This window comes from Euleptes europaea, chromosome 20 (genome assembly GCF_029931775.1).
Source record: "Euleptes europaea isolate rEulEur1 chromosome 20, rEulEur1.hap1, whole genome shotgun sequence".
Classification (NCBI taxonomy): Eukaryota; Metazoa; Chordata; class Lepidosauria; order Squamata; family Sphaerodactylidae; genus Euleptes; species Euleptes europaea.
The window spans coordinates 6,658,950-6,677,369 of NC_079331.1; the positions used below are offsets into that span (position 1 = coordinate 6,658,950).

The 18,420-nt window shown below is 50.2% G+C and overlaps 1 protein-coding gene across 1 annotated transcript in view; it reads left to right on the plus strand.

Moving 5' to 3' along the window:
* The window catches only part of HCN4 (hyperpolarization activated cyclic nucleotide gated potassium channel 4), a 78,034-nt gene that overhangs the window by 45,101 nt on the left and 14,513 nt on the right, over positions 1-18,420 (plus strand). Inside the window, exons 3-4 of the mRNA XM_056865925.1 lie at positions 5,684-5,845; positions 12,953-13,171. Coding sequence (XP_056721903.1) covers positions 5,684-5,845; positions 12,953-13,171 — 381 coding nt within the window. The remainder of the gene's footprint in view (positions 1-5,683; positions 5,846-12,952; positions 13,172-18,420) is intronic.

Below are 18,420 nucleotides of genomic sequence, written 5' to 3' on the forward strand. Positions count from 1 at the left end.
GAAACCTAATCCATAAATAATCTCTCTGCCTCGGAGAAGGTTTCCATAGGGATGTATCCTGGGATCTCTGGAATGCCCGGCACGCAACGGCCTCTTGCCACCTTCCTCCTGGGACCTTTTAATCTCAATCCCGGTCTGTGCAGTCGAGGCCTGGTACCTCTTCATTACGCTTGGAGGCATCTATCTTTTGTCCTGGGGAAAGCAGTATATCCTGGGTATAAAAAAAAAAACGTGCTGGGGGAGTCTAAGCTTGAGATCCAAGACTTCCAAGGAGCACGCTGGTAGGTTCTGCGTTTTCTGCAGGGGTGGGGAGACTAGTGGTGACTGGTGATGGAAAGTTTGATAAGAGACAGGGTAAAAGGTAAAGGTCCCCTGTGCAAGCACCAGGTAATTCCTGACCCATGGGGTGGCATCACATCCCGACATTTCCAAGGCAGACTTTGTTTGCGGGGTGGTTTGCCAGTGCCTTCCCCAGTCATCTTCCCTTTACCCCCAGCAAGCTGGGTCCTCATTTGACCGACCTCGGAAGGATGGGAGGCTGAGTCAACCTCGAGCCGGCTACCTGAAACCGACTCCCGTCGGGATCGAACTCAGGTCGTGAGCAGAGCTTGGACTGCAGGACTGCAGCTTACCACTCTGCGCCACGGGGCTCTTTCAAGAAACAGGGAGCCAGGTGCAAATGCCACCCCACTCCCCCAGCTGTTCCCTACCTCTCACCCTAGAGATAGGGGCAGACTATGGTGAAGATCCAGAATTATACACCTGAAACTATGAAGAACCCCTAATGGGATTGGGGGATAGGGAAAGGTTTCTTGAGATTCTTTCCTCGCCATGCTGCCCCCCCGGCTACTCCAATTATTTCTGTCCTGTTAGGAAAGGTTAGGAGTTTCTCCCTGTTGTAATGATAGTTAAGACCACTGACTCCATGTGTACTATTTTTTTTTTGCTACTGGGGTGCTTTTAAAAGTTTGCTTGTTTTTAACACCCACCTTCTGATCGATCGACCGTTTTTCTTCTGTTCGCCTCGCCCAGCTGCAAAAATCGTGGCCGTATCTCTCTTCTTCAGAGGCTTCTGGCATTTAAAACAAAAAGATTGACAGCAAATATTACGGTAGCTAGCAGGGCCGAAATGTTGGCACTCGCATTATGAAGCGGTATTTTATTTTTGAGGCACGGCACGGGGCTTGTCAAGATGCGAAATGCAAATGAGCCCCCCCCCCGCCGGCCTTTTCCAAGAATCCTCCAACCCAGATTACCCGCCATCTCCCCAAAGATATTCGTGTTCATTCTGGAAGGGTTTTCGAATAGCGGGTTTGAAAGCCCCTTGCCTGAAGAAAGGAAGCCGAGAGAGTTACAGCCGCCGGTATCAGCTGTAATGAGCAGCCTGGCTTAGATCTCCATCCTTCGGTTTATGCAATATCGTACCACGCAACGGGGAACGGATTATGGGGCTTCTTCGGTCTCGCCAAACGGTCCCCTCATCTCTGGTGTCCGAAGAAATACAAGCAAATGAGCAAGACGGTCCATTCTCAAACTGGCCACCATGTTTATTCACCCGGAGTATTGTAGTGGTTAGAGCATCAGAATAGGATTTGGGAGGCTCAGGTTCGAATCCCCTCTCTGCAGTGGAAGCTTGCTGGGTGACCTTGGGGCTAGGGTTGCCAGCCTCCAGGTACTCAGCTCAGGAACAGTATAGTACAAAATGACAATAACTATATTGTGTTTGAACACGCAAAAACAAGCAAGTGGGAATACACACAAGTAGCACTTATAACAAATATATACAAAATATACAATCAATGTTTGATGCAGTCTCAATGCAATATAGTTTTCTTAATATATTTGTAGGAATTCTCATTTAAAAAGTCCATCAGCTACATGTATGAATAATCATTGGATCTTCATAAGAGAAGATTATGAACCTTCTTTGGCCATTGGACTCTATGGCACTAAAGTCCCTCCCCTCCCCAAACCCCGCCCTCCACAGGCTCCACCCTAAAAACCTCCCACCGGTGGCAAAGAGGGATCTGGCAACCCTACGTGGGGCAGTCACAGGCTCTCAGCCTAACCTTCTTCACAGGGTTGTTGTGAAGATAAAAAGGGGGAGAGGAGGTCCCGTTGGGGAGAAAGGCGGGGGAGAAATGCAGTAAAATCAGTAAAATTGAAGATCTTTGGGATCAATGCCAGCTCAAAAATGAACGTTTTCACAGGCCTGGGCTTACCGTACATCAGCCTTTCTGCTTAGATGTCAGGGCCACCGAAGAAAAACCTCAGCTCTGTACTGCAACGCAAACAAGCTCTTTAAAAAAAAAAAGGTTTAAGGTTCTTGTGCATCCGATTTTTAAAAGGAGAGGCGAAGGGTTATCTGGCTTTGTTGTGTCAAACGGAAACTTTCCCCGGGTGATCGGTGATCGGATCCGCTGCCCTGTAGTTTAGACATCAAAAAACGGCTGCAAGGGAGACCCCAAAGTGAATCGAGGTTGTGGTTTTGAGCAGTTTAACTCTTCCATGCTGTTGAATCCTTTCTCCTTTCCCCCTGTGGGGGCTAAAAGAAGCCCAGGTTGGGCAATTGGGGAGATGGCATGGCGAAGAAAGACTCTCAAGAAACATTTCCCCATCCCCCTACCCTATCAAAGTGCAGCTCCAGGTGTGTAATCCTGGATCTTCACCATAGTCTGCCCCTATCTCTAGGGCGAGAGGTGGGGAATTCTTTTTTCCCATCCAATTTTGGCTGTAATGGAAATTGATTTATTATTGTTATCATCATTATCATCATTATTATTTGTATTCAGCCTTTTCAGGCTCGCTCCAGTACGATGTTAAATCATTGTTTCCCCTTCACATTAACACATGAAGCCACCTTGTACTGAATCAGACCCTTGGTCCATCAAGTCGGTATTGTCTACTCAGACCGGCAGCCGCTCTCCAGGGTCTCAGGCAGGGGTCTTTCCCACCACCTCCTTGCCTAGTCCCTTTAACTGGAGATGCCGGGGATTGAACCTGGGACCTTCTGCATGCCAAGCAGATGCTGTACCACTAAACCACGGCCCCTCTCCATGGCTCTCTAGGGCCTCAGGCAGGGGTCTTTCACATCACCTCCTTGCCTATTCCCTTTAGCTGGAGAGGTCAGGGATTGAACCTGGGGCCTTCTGCATGCCAAGCAGATGCTCTGCCACTGAGCCACGGCCCCTTCCCGGGCTGGGGGTGCTTTGGGGATGGCATCACCCCACGGGAACGTAGAGGAATCATGGTCTTGGACAACCCTGCTGCGTGAAGCAATTTTGCTTCTCGAGAAATGGCTCCCAGCCCGCGCCACCTCGGCCTGTCATTAGAGGTGGTTCAGGAGCGCCTCTGCCTTGCAGATACCCGTCCTCGCCCGCGCAGAGATTGCCAGGCAACTGTTGGGGACCAGCTGGGATGTCTGTGTAAATAAATCAGTAACGTTCCCAATACATCCACATGCGGCGGCAGCAGAGTTTCCCTTCCGCCAGCAAGCCAGTCTGGGAGGTGACTGCCGTTCCCGATTGCCTGCAGCGGGGAGACACAGCTGACGTGCCAGGATGCCCATTGCCTCGAGAGGAAGCGACGGGGTCCTGCCCTGGAAATCCCCTTCTCCCTGTTCCTTTCCCCTCTTGATCGATGGGATTGTGTGTGTGAAAGACTTTGTTGTACCAGTTGGACGCGCGGCCAAGATTGCTGGCCGGGCTGGGGGAGGAGGGAGTCCCACCTTGACCACAGAGGATGAGAGCAACGGATGCCTGAGAACGCTGGCAAAGAAGGCTCACGTCCCTCACCGGATCTGCAATTCCCAAGTCCTTCCATACCAAATGCCCTTTCCCAAATCAGCTTCTATTGCTAGCATCGGCATACAGCCCCATTCCCTGACCTCCTGCACCCTTAGCACCCTTTGCTGGAATCCTGGCAATGAGGGGCTCAGTTGAGCCGGAGAGGTCCTGCTTCGTGCCCCATTCCCATCAGAGGTGTGGCAATGCCCCTTACCAGCAATGCCCACCAAAACCTTGGTGCACTATCTATTTCAGCGTATTCCAGTTGCAGCCCCGGCAGCTCTTCCCATTCACTGGCAATCCCCTTCCCGCCTCAACCCTCCCAGATTTTGTCATGGGTCAGAGGCCATGCTGAGACGGCGGCGCGCATAATGATCAAGGCCAAGGATGTGCCAGATAGGGCGGCATGGATTTTATGGCCACGTCTAAGAAAGCGTGCAGCAGTTTCTCCAAAGCAGAAAACTGGAGTACGGTAACCTTGGAGCAGAGATTGTGTTCATTTTTTCGCGGCGTAGAATTGGCCGACTGTGTGTGTGTGTGTTTAGGGTTTAAGTTTGCCAACTTCCAGGAACTCAGTAACAACTCCAATGGTTATCTAAGTACGAGCTAAACATATATCATGCAAAATATCAAATACAAAACACAGTGCAATGCATCACACACAACTACAAAAATATATACAAAATTTGTCAATCTCTAGGAGTATCCATTGTATAGAAAGTCTCTAAAACTATACAGTTTTCCAATTATTTCAATCTTTTCCTTTTCCCTTTTCCGGGTCTGTATATATTTTTGTAGTTGTGTGTGCTGCGTTGCACTGTGTTTTGTATTTGATATTTTGCACAATATATGTTTAGCTCATACTTAGATAACCATTGGAGTTGTTACTGTGTCAGACTTCTGACAACCTGAATTTGTACACAGTGGTGTTCTTTTGCTTAACCTCCAGGAACTAGCTGGAGATCTCCTGCTATTACAACTGCTCTCCAGCCGATAGAGATCAGTTCCCCTGGAGAACATGGCCGCTTTGGCAATTGGACTCTATGTAGGGTTGTCAAGTCCCCCTTCGCCACCAGTGGGAGGTTTTTGGGGTGGAGCCTGAGGAGGGTGGGGTTTGGGGAGGGGAGGGACTTCAGTGCCATAGAGTCCAATTGCCAAAGCGGCCATTTTCTCCAGGGGAACTGATCTCTATCGGCTGGAGATGAGTTGTAATAGCAGGAGATCTTCAGCTAGTACCTGGAGGTTGGCAACCCTAACTCTATGGTATTGGAGTCCCTCCCCTCCCCAAACCCCACCCTCCTCAAGCTCCGCCCCCAAAACTTCCCTCCGGTTGCAAAGAGGGACCTGGCAACCCTAGGGGATCCAGAACTGCCATTTCGGGAAAGCTCTTTAGCCTCTGCCTGGCTCATCCCAAAATCGTCCCCACTTGATTTCTTCTCTTACAGGGATCTGTCCAGAGAGTCACGGAGGATGAAAAGAAAAGGCTAGTCGAATCCTTAGCGTTTTTATAGCTCTTTCAGGCACTTGATATATGCTGTACAACAGCCCTGTAATGTAGGCCAGAAGACTTATCCTCGTATGGGGGCGCAAAGCCACAGGGAAGGGGCTTGTCACCTAAAGTGAATGAATTCAAACTTGGGATTCCTGATTTGAAGCTTGACCTTTTCGGGCATCACTCTACGCCAGCTCTGTGGCTAACTTGCCAGTGTTCACATCTTGGCACACGGTAGCTGTGTTGCGTGGGTGTGCGACCACAGGAGCCCGGGCCTTTGGTAAGCGGCCAGTTGTGTTCCTTGGCCCGTCCGCCGGCCACGCCGTGCACACCTTTCCACTCGGCTGCCTGCTTGTATCCTTTCTTGTCTCCTTGACCGCCTTTCCCCTCCGTTGGCCTCCCCTAGATCTTCCACATGACCTACGACCTGGCGAGTGCTGTGGTGCGGATCGTCAACCTGATCGGCATGATGCTGCTGCTGTGCCACTGGGACGGCTGCCTCCAGTTCCTGGTGCCCATGCTCCAAGACTTCCCGGACGACTGTTGGGTCTCGCTGAACCGCATGGTGGTAAGTCAGCCTGGCCTCGCTTCCAAGTCCCATGAGGAAAGGTTGAAGGAGCCGGGTGTGTTTAGCCTGGAGAGGAGAAGACTGAGAGGGGATATGAGAACCGCCGTCAAGCACTTGAAGGGCTGTCCTATAGAGGAGGGTGCCGAGTTGTTTTCTGTTGCCCCAGGAGGTCGGACCAGAACCAACGGGTTGAAATTAAATCAAAAGAGTTTCCATCTAGACATTAGGAAGAAATTTCTAACAGAGCGGTGGAACAGGCTTCCTCAGGAGGTGGTAAGTGATCCTTCCCTGGAGGTTTTTCAGCAGAGGCTAGATGGCCATCTGTCAACAATGCTGATTCTGTGACCGTAGGAAGATCATGGAGTAGGGGTCGCTGGGGCTTTAGCGGGGGGAGGTAGTTGTGAATTTCCTGCATTGTGCAGGGGGATGGACTAGATGACCCTGGTGGTACCTTCTTACTCTGTGATTCTATGAATACCCACAATAGGTTTGTGTGATGGAGGGCAGTGAATGTCCAAGTGATCAAATCCTAGGATGCACAGGGGGAGAAGAATGGCTCTAAATTTGTAGCGCCTAAAAAAAGAGTGGGATAGATCAGGGGCATGATCACAGCCTAAAAATACCTCCACGTTAGGCTCTATGGAGGAGGAGGAGGGGGAGGAGGAGGAGGCGGTTTGCAGGCTCTATAAATGGAAGCGTTGTGGTTTCAGAAGGGTGACGGTGAGTGGCATATTTCAAAGAGCTGGCCAGCTGGACTCCGGGGAAGCGGATGTGTTTGCTTTGCCTGTTTTGTCACCGCAGGGCCGGCACAGGGCAGAGAAGGCGGCCGCAGCCTGGGAGGGGCCTGGGGGGAGCAGATCAGACCCGCTGAAATCAGACTCTGACCAATGAGCTCTCTAGATTGAAGAAGAAGAAGAAGAAGAAGAAGAGTTGGTTTTTATATGCCGACTTTCTCTACCACTTAAGGGAGACTCAAACCGGCTTAACAATCACCTTCCCTTCCCCTCCCCACAACAGACACTCTGTGAGGTGGGTGGGGCTGAGAGAGTGTGACTGGCCCAAGGTCACCCAGCTGGCTTCATGTGGAGGAGTGGGGAAACCAACCTGGTTCACCCTTTTAGCATCCGCAGCTCATGTGGAGGAGTGGGGAATCGAACCCGGTTCTCCTGATCGGGGCGCACCGCTCCAAACCACCGCTCTTAACCACTGCACCACGCTGGCTCTCAGATTGGACATGAGAGGGCAGAGTTCATTCCAGACGTCACTGGATCCTGCTGAGACAGGAAGCAGGGACACAGCATAGCCCTTCCAAAAGAACTGCCAACCTCCGGGCGGGGCCCAGAGATCTCCTGGGATTACAACCGATCTCCAGCCGAGAGATCTGGGGGAAATGGCTGCAATGGAAGTTGGTCTCCGTGGCGTTATACCCTGCTGAAGTCCCTCCCCAGGTCCCACCCACCCCGCCAAATCTCCAGGAGTTTCCCAACCCAGAGCTGGCAACCCTAACAGGTGGGAACACTTGCTAGGAGCAGACACCTGGCAGGTGAACAAAGGGATGGAGCACAAGGTTGTCCTTGAGGTTGTCCAGTTCTTTATTTTCTGTTCTTCACAAACAGGCCAGGCTCAGGTCTGTCCGCTCCTTGCGCGCACATGTGCACAACTCTTGCTCCAGATTATTCCGAGAACATACAATTTAACTGTGCCCCAGGGCGAGGCCGCAGATCTCTGCACGGATGAGGACTGCAGGGAATCTCAGCTCTTCTCTCTGAAGCGTTCCCCAACCCGGCAGCCTTGGCAGAATCTCCCCGGAGCTCCCTAAACTGCATGCCGGGCAAAAAAAGGAGAGGGGGGGAAACCCCTCGCCGTCCCCGACAGCGTTTTCAGTCGATCGGATGAACGCCAAGTCTGGTGAGCCAAAATGTCACATCGCAGCTGGGCGGCTTGGTAGAAATTGAGCGTGCTCGGCAGCCTGTAGAAAAGCAGCCGAACCTTTGCGCGGTTATATCTCGACGGTTGCTTGCTGTTCGCCCTTCATAGCCCGCTAGGGACCCCGCCATGGGTTTTGGACGCACTGGCCGTCCTAGCAACTTTATTGCAACCCTGGCATCCCTCTGCCTTTCTCCTTGGGCATTGAGATGGTGTGTGTGTGTCATCTTTATAAAAGGCCCCTTTTTTTCATTAGGAGTGAGACATGCACAGCAGGGGGACTTGTATATACTTTCCAGCGGTCTGGAGAAATGCATGATCCAGCATCAGGGTTTATCACTCCAGCTTTGCGCCCAACTGTAGCGCTTTATACCCTCTCCTCTTCTGTAATTTCCTTCAAAACAAGGTAAAGGGGTTTATTTCTTCCCATTGTACCTGAAGAAGGGAGCTCTGTCTCACCGAACTTCATGCTGGAATAACTGTTGCTGGTTTTCAAGGGGCCACTGGAAGACAAGCTGGAACGGGTCCAGAGGAGGGCAGCAAAGATGGCGAGGGGTCTGGAGACCGAGTCCTATGAGGAAAGGTTGAAGGAGCTGGGGATGTTTAGTCTGGAGAGGAGAAGGCTGAGAGGGGATAGAGAGCAGTTTCACTTCGCTTGGGAGGCCTGTAGGAAAGGCACTGTTCTCACCTCCAGTAGCAGGGAGTTCCAGAGTTTGGGGGCAACAACTAAAAAGGTCTCAGCCCACCTCCTTTCAAATGAGAGTGGAAGGCATCATGTTTTGGTCTTGAAAGTCAGGCAGGTAGAGATGGGTGGGGGAAGGTGATCCTTCCTTCACACACCCCCTCCCTCGGCCACAAACTTGAACTGTGCCCAGAAGCCAAACTGGCAGGCGCGCAGTTGTGTCCGAGATGGCTGTGGGCTGCAGCGCCGATTCCGCTGCCTGTGCCGGCTTGAAGGGCAGCTTCCCCAGGGAAGGTTTCGCCTCGGCTCCGAGCCAACGCACACCCGCCCCCCCTCGCCTACGTAATAAGCTGCAGCACCAAGGTGTCATAAGGATGCAGGAACAAGCTGTTTGAGAAAAACAGGGATCTATTTTTGGGGTGCCATCCGCTCTCCGCTTTTCCAGCGTGGACGAGGGAACGGCCCCCGCGCGGGGCGGCGAGGGTAGGTGGGACAAGACGCTTCGCCACCTTCCGTTAAGAGATGCAGGTGTGGAGCAAAGAAAGCCCCGGGGCGACCGGACCGAGGCAAGGATGCGGCCGTTTAAGGGCCCCGTTGCGGAGGGGCCTGTGGCTCAGTGGTAGAGCATCTGCTTGGCATGCAGAAGGTCCCAGGTTCAATCCCCAGCATCTCCAGTTAAAGGGACTAGGCGAGGAGGTGATGGGAAAGACCTCTGCCTGAGACCCTGGAGAGCCCCTGCCAGTCTGAGTAGACAATACTGACTTTGATGGACCAAGGGTCTGATTCAGTGTAAGGCAGCTTCATGTGTTCATAGCTACAGCTGTGGGGTCATCCGATTAGGCTGGTAGATAGATTCCCAGAGGACGGGTCAACCAACAGCAGTTAGCCATGACAGCTAAACTGAAGAGCTGGTGCTGTTGAATACCGGTTGCCAGGGGGAAGAATATCAGGGTGTTTTGGAAGCCCCTGCCTAACCACTGCTGGAAATGGGATGCTGGACTATATGGGCCAGTTGGACTTTCCTTAGATTCTGCTAGATGCCTTTAAAAGGGAACTAGAGAGATTCGCGGAAGTTGGTTTTCATATGCCGACTTTCTCTACCGCTTAAGGCCGAATCAAACCTGCTTACATCTACCTTCCCCTCCCCACAACAGGCACCCTGTGAGGTAGGTGGGGCTGAGAGAGCTCTTAATAGAGCTGTGACCAGCCCAAGGTCACCCAGCTGGCTTCATGTGGAGGGGTGGGGAAAGCAACCTGGTTCACCAGATTAGCCTCCGCCGCTCATGTGGAGGAGTGGGGAATCGAACCCGGTTCTCCAGATCAGAGTCCACCACTCCAAACCTCCGATCTTAACCACTACGCCATGCTGGTTGGGGACCCCTGCTCTGGCCATTATACAGCACACCTACCTCCCTAGGCACAGGGGAGAGAGGCTTCCAGATTAGAGGAGCTGACCTCATGTCCACAAACAACATGAGCCTCGCTTTTTCAACCCTCCTTGTATTTCAAGGGCAAAAAGAAAATTAAGAAGAGTGTAAAGTTACCGCCAGCTTCCTAAGGACGGTAAGCTTGCAGCGTTCTTGACCAAGCTTTCTGTGCCCTCGACCGGCCTCGCCTGCAGATGGCTGCGCTCCCAGTGACCCTTTCCCTTCCTCTTTACTAGGACACTTGGATGAAGAGGGCAAAAGGCCCCAGACTTAAGAAACCAAATCCTTTGGTGGTAAGAGAGAATAAAAACTGGACTAGCCCTGCATTGTTAGCGAAGTTAGCCCAGACAGGACGGCGCCCGCAAGGAGCCGTCTCTTTCTGGAGCCCCGAAGCATGAAGGTTTGCGTGTACCTTTTGCTGGGTTGCCCATTCAATAAAATGGCACAGTTTTGTCCAACGGGACAGACTATTCGGGGCGTAACTCGATATTTGAGCTTTATCTGCCCTGAAAGGCATCTCCAAGGAACCAAACCCAGTTTGACCTGACGGATGTCGCGCTGTGATGCGATAACTCGGCCATTGGCCGGAGGAACGTCTCGGGAACTTTCCACTGATGCGACCAACGGCAGAGACCTGGATTGTTTCGTTGGCTTTGACTAGGAATGTTTCTGAATTTCTCCTCTGACTTCTGCCATGGATTTTTGAATTTGCAGTTCCAAATTTTTATCTTGCTTCTGATATAGAATCATAAGAGCTGGAAGGGACCACCAGGGTCATCTAGTCCAACCCCCTGCACAATGCAGGAAATTCACAACTACCTCCCCCCCCACACACACACCCAGTGACCCCTACTCCTTGCCCAGAAGATGGCCAAGATGCCCTCCCTCTCATCATCTGCTTAAGGTCATAGAATCAGCATTGCTGACAGATGGCCATGCAGCCTTTGCTGAAAAACCTCCAGGGAAGGAGAGATCATCACCTCCCGAGGAAGCCTGTTCCACCGAGGAACTGCTCTTCTTCCTATGGAGAATGGAGTCAGTTCATTAGGAATGCTCCGATTTTTTAATTTCCATAATTTGTATAGAAGTGGCGTCCCCACCGGGATGCCTGTGGGTGCCGGAGCATCCACCTACACCTTTTCTGGCACCCGCCAAGGGTTTTTAGGAAGTGGGCGGGGCCAGGTAGGGCTTTTGCCCATCAAGGCTTCTGATTAACTGTTGGAGATTTGATTGGCAGTGCAGATTTTTTTTATAAGGTTGCTTTGGCGCCAGCTGCCACCACAGCACAAGGATCTCCACTGTGTTACTGAAGTTAAGCTGTGGCATTCATTTTGTGGCTGGCCCTGCCTCCTGCGGTAGCCATTTTGCGGCAGCCATTTTGTTGCTGCGCCCACCATGCCTTGTCCGAATCCTTATCACGTGGACAAAAAGGATGGTTATCATATTCTAGAGTTTAACTAATCCACATTAAATGACCCTAATGTTTGGGAGGGGGCAGGTAGCCAAGTGGACGGTACTTACCTTTGCGTAGGGTTGCCAGCTCCGAGTTGGGAAATACCTGGGTATTTTGGGGGGTGGAGCCTGAGGAGGGCGGGCTTTGGAGAGGGGAGGGACTTCAATGCCATAGAGTCCAATTGCCAAAGCGGCCATTTCCTCCAGGAGAACCGATCGCTATTGCCTGGAGATCGGTTGTAATAGCGGGAGATGTTGGATGTTGGCAACCCTACCTTTGCTGTTGGTCGTTGCGAGAACAGTCCAGGGCTTTGGGGGGCGAGGCATGGGAGATGTTCAGGGCAACTTGAAACAGGATGGCAGTTCTTGATTTTTTAAAAGACTTTCTTTATTGAGCAGGAATGGGTGTTTTTATTTTCATGGCATCACTTAAAGGAGGACAAGGTCAAATAAAGGAGTGGGGGAGGAATCTTGGAAAGCCAGCTCCACTTGTTTGGAAACAATAAAGGAGTTCATGTTTTAGATGGATTGAATGTGTGTGTGATTGTGGAGGGGCTGTGGCTGAGGGACAGAGCATCTGCTTGGCATACAGGTTCAATCCCCAGCATCGCCAAGGAAAAGCACCAGGTAAGTAGGTGATGGGAAAGACCCCTGCCTGAGACCCTGGAGAGCCGCTGCCGGTCTGAGTAGACAATACTGACCTTGATGGACCAAGGGTCCGATTCAGTAAAAGGCAGCTTCATGTGTTCATGTGTTCATGTGTATGGCACGTGCGCCTATTTGTCTGTGAAGCTGGCTTTGTGCCTACCTGTGCTATATGTGGACGCCTGGCTTGCCCGCGCAGGCTCTGTCCCCTGCCACAAATGCAGGTGCCGATTGAATGACTCTCCTCTATAATACTTACAAGCACCACGTCTTTGGAAAGCATGGGGCTGGTGAGCATCTTGAGGGAAAGAACGTGGGGGGGGGAGAACCAAATGGAACTCAACCCAAACGCTGATCCCAAACCGAAGAGGTTGAGCTGAAAAATGCTACAATTACAAATATCTAAATTTTAATAAGGTGCATAGACAAGTTGAAAACATAAGGCCTCTAACACAGGCAAGACTTTCACATTCAGTATATACAAACTTACACACCTGCAAGGTACGATCTTACATTGACCAAAGCAGGATCCAATAAGGACCAAACCTTCCTCAGTGGTCAGTCATAGTTATAATTTAGCACACATCCTCGTAATATAATTGTGTCATAATGTACAGTAAAAAAAAATGCATAAAAGCCCTTCTAGTATAATGAAGCTCCCTGAAAGGTTATTTATTCCTTATATACTAGAACGTGGCTTCCATGTCTCACCTTCTTTTACATGCTGGGCACTTGAGGATTTGTCTACATCAAGCAGTGTATTAGGTCAAGTGGCTGGTGAGCATCTTACCAGAAACTGCTCTGTGGTAGAGGGCACAGCGCATACAACCTTTCGACCTCCCCCCTCCCCAAAAAAGACCCCATAGGCTTCTTTGGTGGTAAAGGTACATTCAAGTCCACCTTCACCAAGGAGAGTCTCCCTGGCTTTCTCTGGCGCATTGTCCTGTAACCTTGTCTGTCTGTCTGTCTCTTCAGAATGACTCCTGGGGGAAGCAGTATTCCTATGCGCTGTTCAAGGCCATGAGCCACATGCTGTGCATCGGCTATGGGCAGCAGGCCCCGGTGGGCATGTCAGACGTGTGGCTCACCATGCTGAGCATGATTGTCGGGGCCACCTGCTACGCCATGTTCATCGGCCACGCCACGGCCCTCATCCAGTCTTTGGATTCCTCACGCCGGCAGTACCAGGAAAAGGTAAGTGGTCTGCTTGATGGACAGTGTGGGTGTAGGGGGTGGGGATCGTCCTGGAGCCTTGCAAGTGATAAAGCGATCTAGGGGGCCCTCACCCCCCAAAGAAAATAAAGGAACCCCCCATCTGAGCATTATAGTACGTGGGATTCACATAATCATGGGGGCAACAGGGTCAGCATAAAGAAATATTATGTTCATTGAACTGCCACATAGGGAAACAACTGTTCTGAGGCCAAATAACAACATGTTAGCTTATAGAATCATAGAGTTGGAAGGGACCACCAGGGTCATCTAGTCCAACCCCCCCTGCACAATGCAGGAAATTAACAACTACCTCGTGCCCCCTACACTCCCAGTGACCCCTACTCCATGCCCAGAAGATGGCCAAGATGCCCTCCCTCTCATCATCTGCCTAAGGTCATAGAATCAGCATTGCTGACAGATGGCCATCTAGCCTCTGCTCCAAAACCTCCAGGGAAGGAGGTTTTTCACTGATGCACATGTGTCTGATAGCCTTCTTCTCTTACCAGGCGGCAACATCAGGGAAAGGCCTCAGCCTCTATGCCCTGTTGCTGGACCTCCAGATAGGGTTGCCAGCTTCGGGTTGGGAAATACCTGGAGATTTTTGGGGTGGAGCCTGAGGAGGGTGGGGTTTGGGGAGGGGAGGGACTTCAATGCCATAGAGCCCGATTGCCAAAGCGGCCATTTTCTCTAGGGGAACTGATCTCTATCGGATGGAGATCGGTTGTAATAGCAGGAGATCTCCAGCTAGTACCTGGAGGTTGGCACTCCTACCTCTAGAGGAACTGGTTGGCCATTGTGTGAGACAGGATGCTGGACTAGGTGGATCCCTGGTCTGATCTGGCAGGGCTCTTCTGATGCTCTTCTTCTAAGAAGAGAAAGAAGCAGAGCGTGCCTCTTCCAAGATGGCGCCTGGCATTTTCCTTGAGGGAAGGAGCCGTGGCTTAGTGACAGAGCTCATGTTTTGCGTGTAGAGAGTCCAGGTATTGTCCCCGACGTGTCCAGACAAAGCAATGGGTCAGTTGTCGCAACTCAGCACAGGGCAGTTTAAAACCAATATATGTGCCTGTGTGTAAAATATACCGTCAAGTCACAGCCAACTTACGGCGACCCCGTGGGGTTTTCAAGGCAAGAGATGAGCAGAGGTGGTTTGCCGTTGCCTGCCTCTGCATAGCGATCTTGGTATTCCTTGGTGGTCTCTCATCCAAATGCTAACCAAGATCAACCCTGCTTAGCTTCTTATGGCACACCCCCGTAGGGTTTTCAAGGCAAGAGATGAGCAGAGGTGGTTTGCTATTGTCTCCCTCTCCATAGCAACCCTGGACTTCCCTGGTGGTCTCCCATCCAAGTACTCACCAGGGCTGACCCTGCTTAGCTTCTGAGATCTGACGAGATCGGGCTAGCCTGGGCCATCCTCGTCAGGGCGAAAACCAATATATACACCTTTTAAAAAAGAATATATGCTTCATAATTGATCAGTGCCCCCTTTTTAGTCGATGAAAAGGCTTCAAATTGAGTGATCTGCTGATGAAATCCACCTTGCAGTGAGAACAATAAGAAAATGGGCTTTTTCATTCTTTATTTTTTCTGGAGGCTTTATCCAAAGTCTGCTTTAGGCGGCCGTGCTTAGAGTTGTTAAGGGGGCGATGCGGGCATTATTGCAGGGGGCCCCGTTGCAGCCGATTTTAAGGCAACATTGTTCTGGCTGACAATGACACACTGATTGGAAAACATTTTCTCTGAATCCAGCCACCAGGCACACTCAGGGATTTATTTTCTTTTTGCAGCGCATAAAATTGTGCAGCGTGTGGGAATCACGAAAATGCAAAGTTGCTTTTTGTTCCTCGGAAAGTTTCTCAGTGTCGCGTTTGCAGAAAAGAGCTTGGAACTTGCCTGCAAACACACACACAAGCACGGGAGATTCGAATGCAGAGGCGAGGAAGGCAGAGGGCGACACCCTGAAATACTTCCGTCTGTTTTTTTTGTTCTGACAGTGGTAAAATCTTCCTGACATTTTGCATTTGAGGTGAACAACACAGAGTCAAAACTCTGATGAAGGCTAGCAGTGATCTATATAAGAATTAAAATTATTTTAAAAAACGTTAAAATAGCAGAATGGCATTTCTTAAGGTTGATGTCTCTCCACCAGCCAAACGCGTTTCGGCCTATATGGCCTTCCTCAGTGGTCTGTTTAAATCATATATAAAACATGCACACACATTACAAACATATTTGCATATACAGGCAATATACAACTGGCCAGGGATGTAATAGGTTGTATATATTACCAATTACACCAACATCTGGTAGGATTGTCTTAGGTTTTTATGCTGGGCTGCATATGTCTCCCACATAAGTTGTTGTATATTGCCTGTATATGTTTGCAACGTGTGTGCATGTTTTATGTATGATTTAAATAGACCACCGAGGAAGACTTTATAGGCCGAAACACGTTTGGCTTGTGGTGACAGACATCAACCTTAAGAAATGCCATTGTGCTATTTTAACGGTTTTTAAATAATTTTAATTCTTATATAGCACTTCTAATAAATTATATATTTTTATTATTTATATATATTTTTTCCCATCCCACCCAACCTTGGGTACCCAACTTCCGTTTTCTAGGTTGGGTTCTATTCCCCTCTTTTTTCCTTCGGCTAGCAGGGATCTTTCAGATGAAAACAGCCGAGTTTTAAGAAGAAGACCCATATATATTGTTCTGACGTGCGAGTGCCTGTTTATATAAATCACGACGACTATTTCCTTGTAAGGGCTAGACCTTTTAAGTGTCCTGGGGAGGGTTGCGCGTCCTGGCTTTTCATGTACGGAGGCAGGTTGTACGTGTTTTGTCCGGGTGCTTCTGTTTTGGAGAATGCAATGTTCGTTCCGTAACGCTGTTTCCAAATGACCCAGACGGTTTTGTTTTGTTGGGAGACCTGGATGATTTACTGGCTCGTGTGGTGGCGCACGTATCTTTTTTATGGTTTGGCTTTGCTTGAACTGCAGGGTTCCCCCCCTTTGTTGTTAGCTCCATTTCGGTGATCAAAACCTAGTCGGTTCAATGGGCAGAAAAAGGGGAGCTGGATCCTGGCTCTGTCCTCCATGTGGGCTACTGATATCACGGGGCAGTCCGTACACAGGTAAAGCTGATGTGCACATAGGCGCCAGCGCATGAGGTGCCATCAATACATGGAGGTCTGCCGTCAACCGCCGCTCCCTTTTCAGGGGGCTGGTTAATCTAAAGCCCCAAGGAGAGAGAGGGCTGGATTGAGAACTGCCTCTCCCTCTGCTTCCCACGAATCTCTACAAAATGCTGCTCCTGGAGGATAGGGGACCCAGATGAGCAACCTGAGGGGTAGGGACTGTGGCTCAGTGGTAGAGTACCTGCTTGGCATGGAGAAGGTCCCAGGTTCCATCCCCGGCATCTCCAGCTAAAAGGACCAGGCAAGTAGGTGATGTGAAAGACCTCTGCCAGAGACCCTGGAGAGCCATGGAGAGGGGCTGTGGCTCAGTGGTAGAGCACCTGCTTGGCATGGAGAAGGTCCCAGGTTCAACCCCCGGCATCTCCAGTTAAAGGGACCAGGCAAATAGGTGATGTGAAAGACCTCCGCCTGAGACCCTGGAGAGCCGCTGCCAGTCTGAGTAGACAATACTGACCTTGATGGACCAAAGGTCTGATTCGGAATAAGGCAGCCTCATGTGTTTATGTGTTCAAGGGGGAATTGATAGAAATTGCCAGATCAGTCGGGATCGAAGCCATAGTCTTTCTCAAATAGGGAAATTTTTTATTTATTATTTATATAATTCATTCATACCCAGCCTTTGTTCTCTAATGGAGACCCCAAGCGGCTGACGCCATTCTCCTCCACTTTATCCTCACAACAATCCTGTCAGGTAGGCTAGGCTGAGAGAGTGTGACTAGTCCAAGGTTACCGGGCAAGTGGTACGAGTGGGGATTCAAACCTGGGTCTCCCAGATACTGCATTTAACATAGGCTACTGGGTCTCTCTCTCTCAGATTTTTATCCTGCCCTTCTTCTTAACTGAGGGTTTTCCGCCCCTGCATTTCATCCTCACAACAGCCTGTGAGGTAGGCTAGGGAGAGAGAGGGGGAGAGAGGGATTGGTCAAAGGTCTTCAGTGAGTGGGGATTCTAAGTGTCTTGGGGGGGGGTCTCCCTTGTCCCCTACACCGATGGGCGAATAAAATAAAGAACATCTTAAAAGGCTGTTCTTCCTTCCTTCCTTTTGGTTATAAAAAGATGGTGAAAATGTGCTCAAAGCTGGGGTTGAACAGTGGTCTGGTGGATTGTGCCGGGAGGAAAAGGGTAAAATAAATCCTATATTTTTATTACGTTTATCTAAGCCGCTGCGGAATCAAAAGACAGGATACAGAAATCAAATCAATAAAATGAAAAGGGGGACCAAGGGAGGGGATTCTGGGAGCCCCAGATGTCAGGGGAAGCCGGAGAAGGCGACTCAACTGAGATTTAAAGGGAGGCAAACATTTCAGGTGAGGCGCTCTTTGGGTCTGAATCCATAGGGTAGATCTTTTAGGCTTAGCCGCTGTGCGTTTCTCGCATCCATGGATGTATTTCAGAGAAGTGTATTTCCCTGGGGTGGTCTGCAGAAATACAGCCAAAGGAAGGAGAGGAAAGAGAATCCATTCAATTTCTCTCTCTGGAAACGACAGGGCAAAAAGAGGGACCGAAAAACAATTGAATATTTCTTTCCCAGCCTTTTGAAAGCTTGAAGAGCCCATTTGCAGCCTCACAATTCAGTTTAGACCCCGGGGGGGGGGGGTAACACTGCATCCATTCAAGAGCATTTGAAGCAAAGCCATGCCAGCTTTGACTGGCTTGCAGCAGAGAAGGCCTAACAGAGATGGAGCTAGAAAATTGGGGAACCCCTCTGAATCAGTGCCCGCCATGAGTTCCCTAGAATGTCTTCGCAAAAAATCCCACCATGTAGGGGCAAGTAATACTGAGCTGCCTACCTTGCGAGGTTGTTATAAGGATTACTTATTTTTTTTGGAAAAGATCTTGCAGTGACCTGCTCGAGGCAGCTAATAACCCACCCCCCAACCCCCCCAAAAACCAGTGCCAGCAATTCGCGACAAAATTATAGGCCATTTATGCAGGGTCGATTCTGCTCCTTGCTCAATGCTGATTTTTTTAAAATCCGACCTTTAAAATGACTATTCATGGTCCTGATGCAAGAGGAGAAAGTCAAAC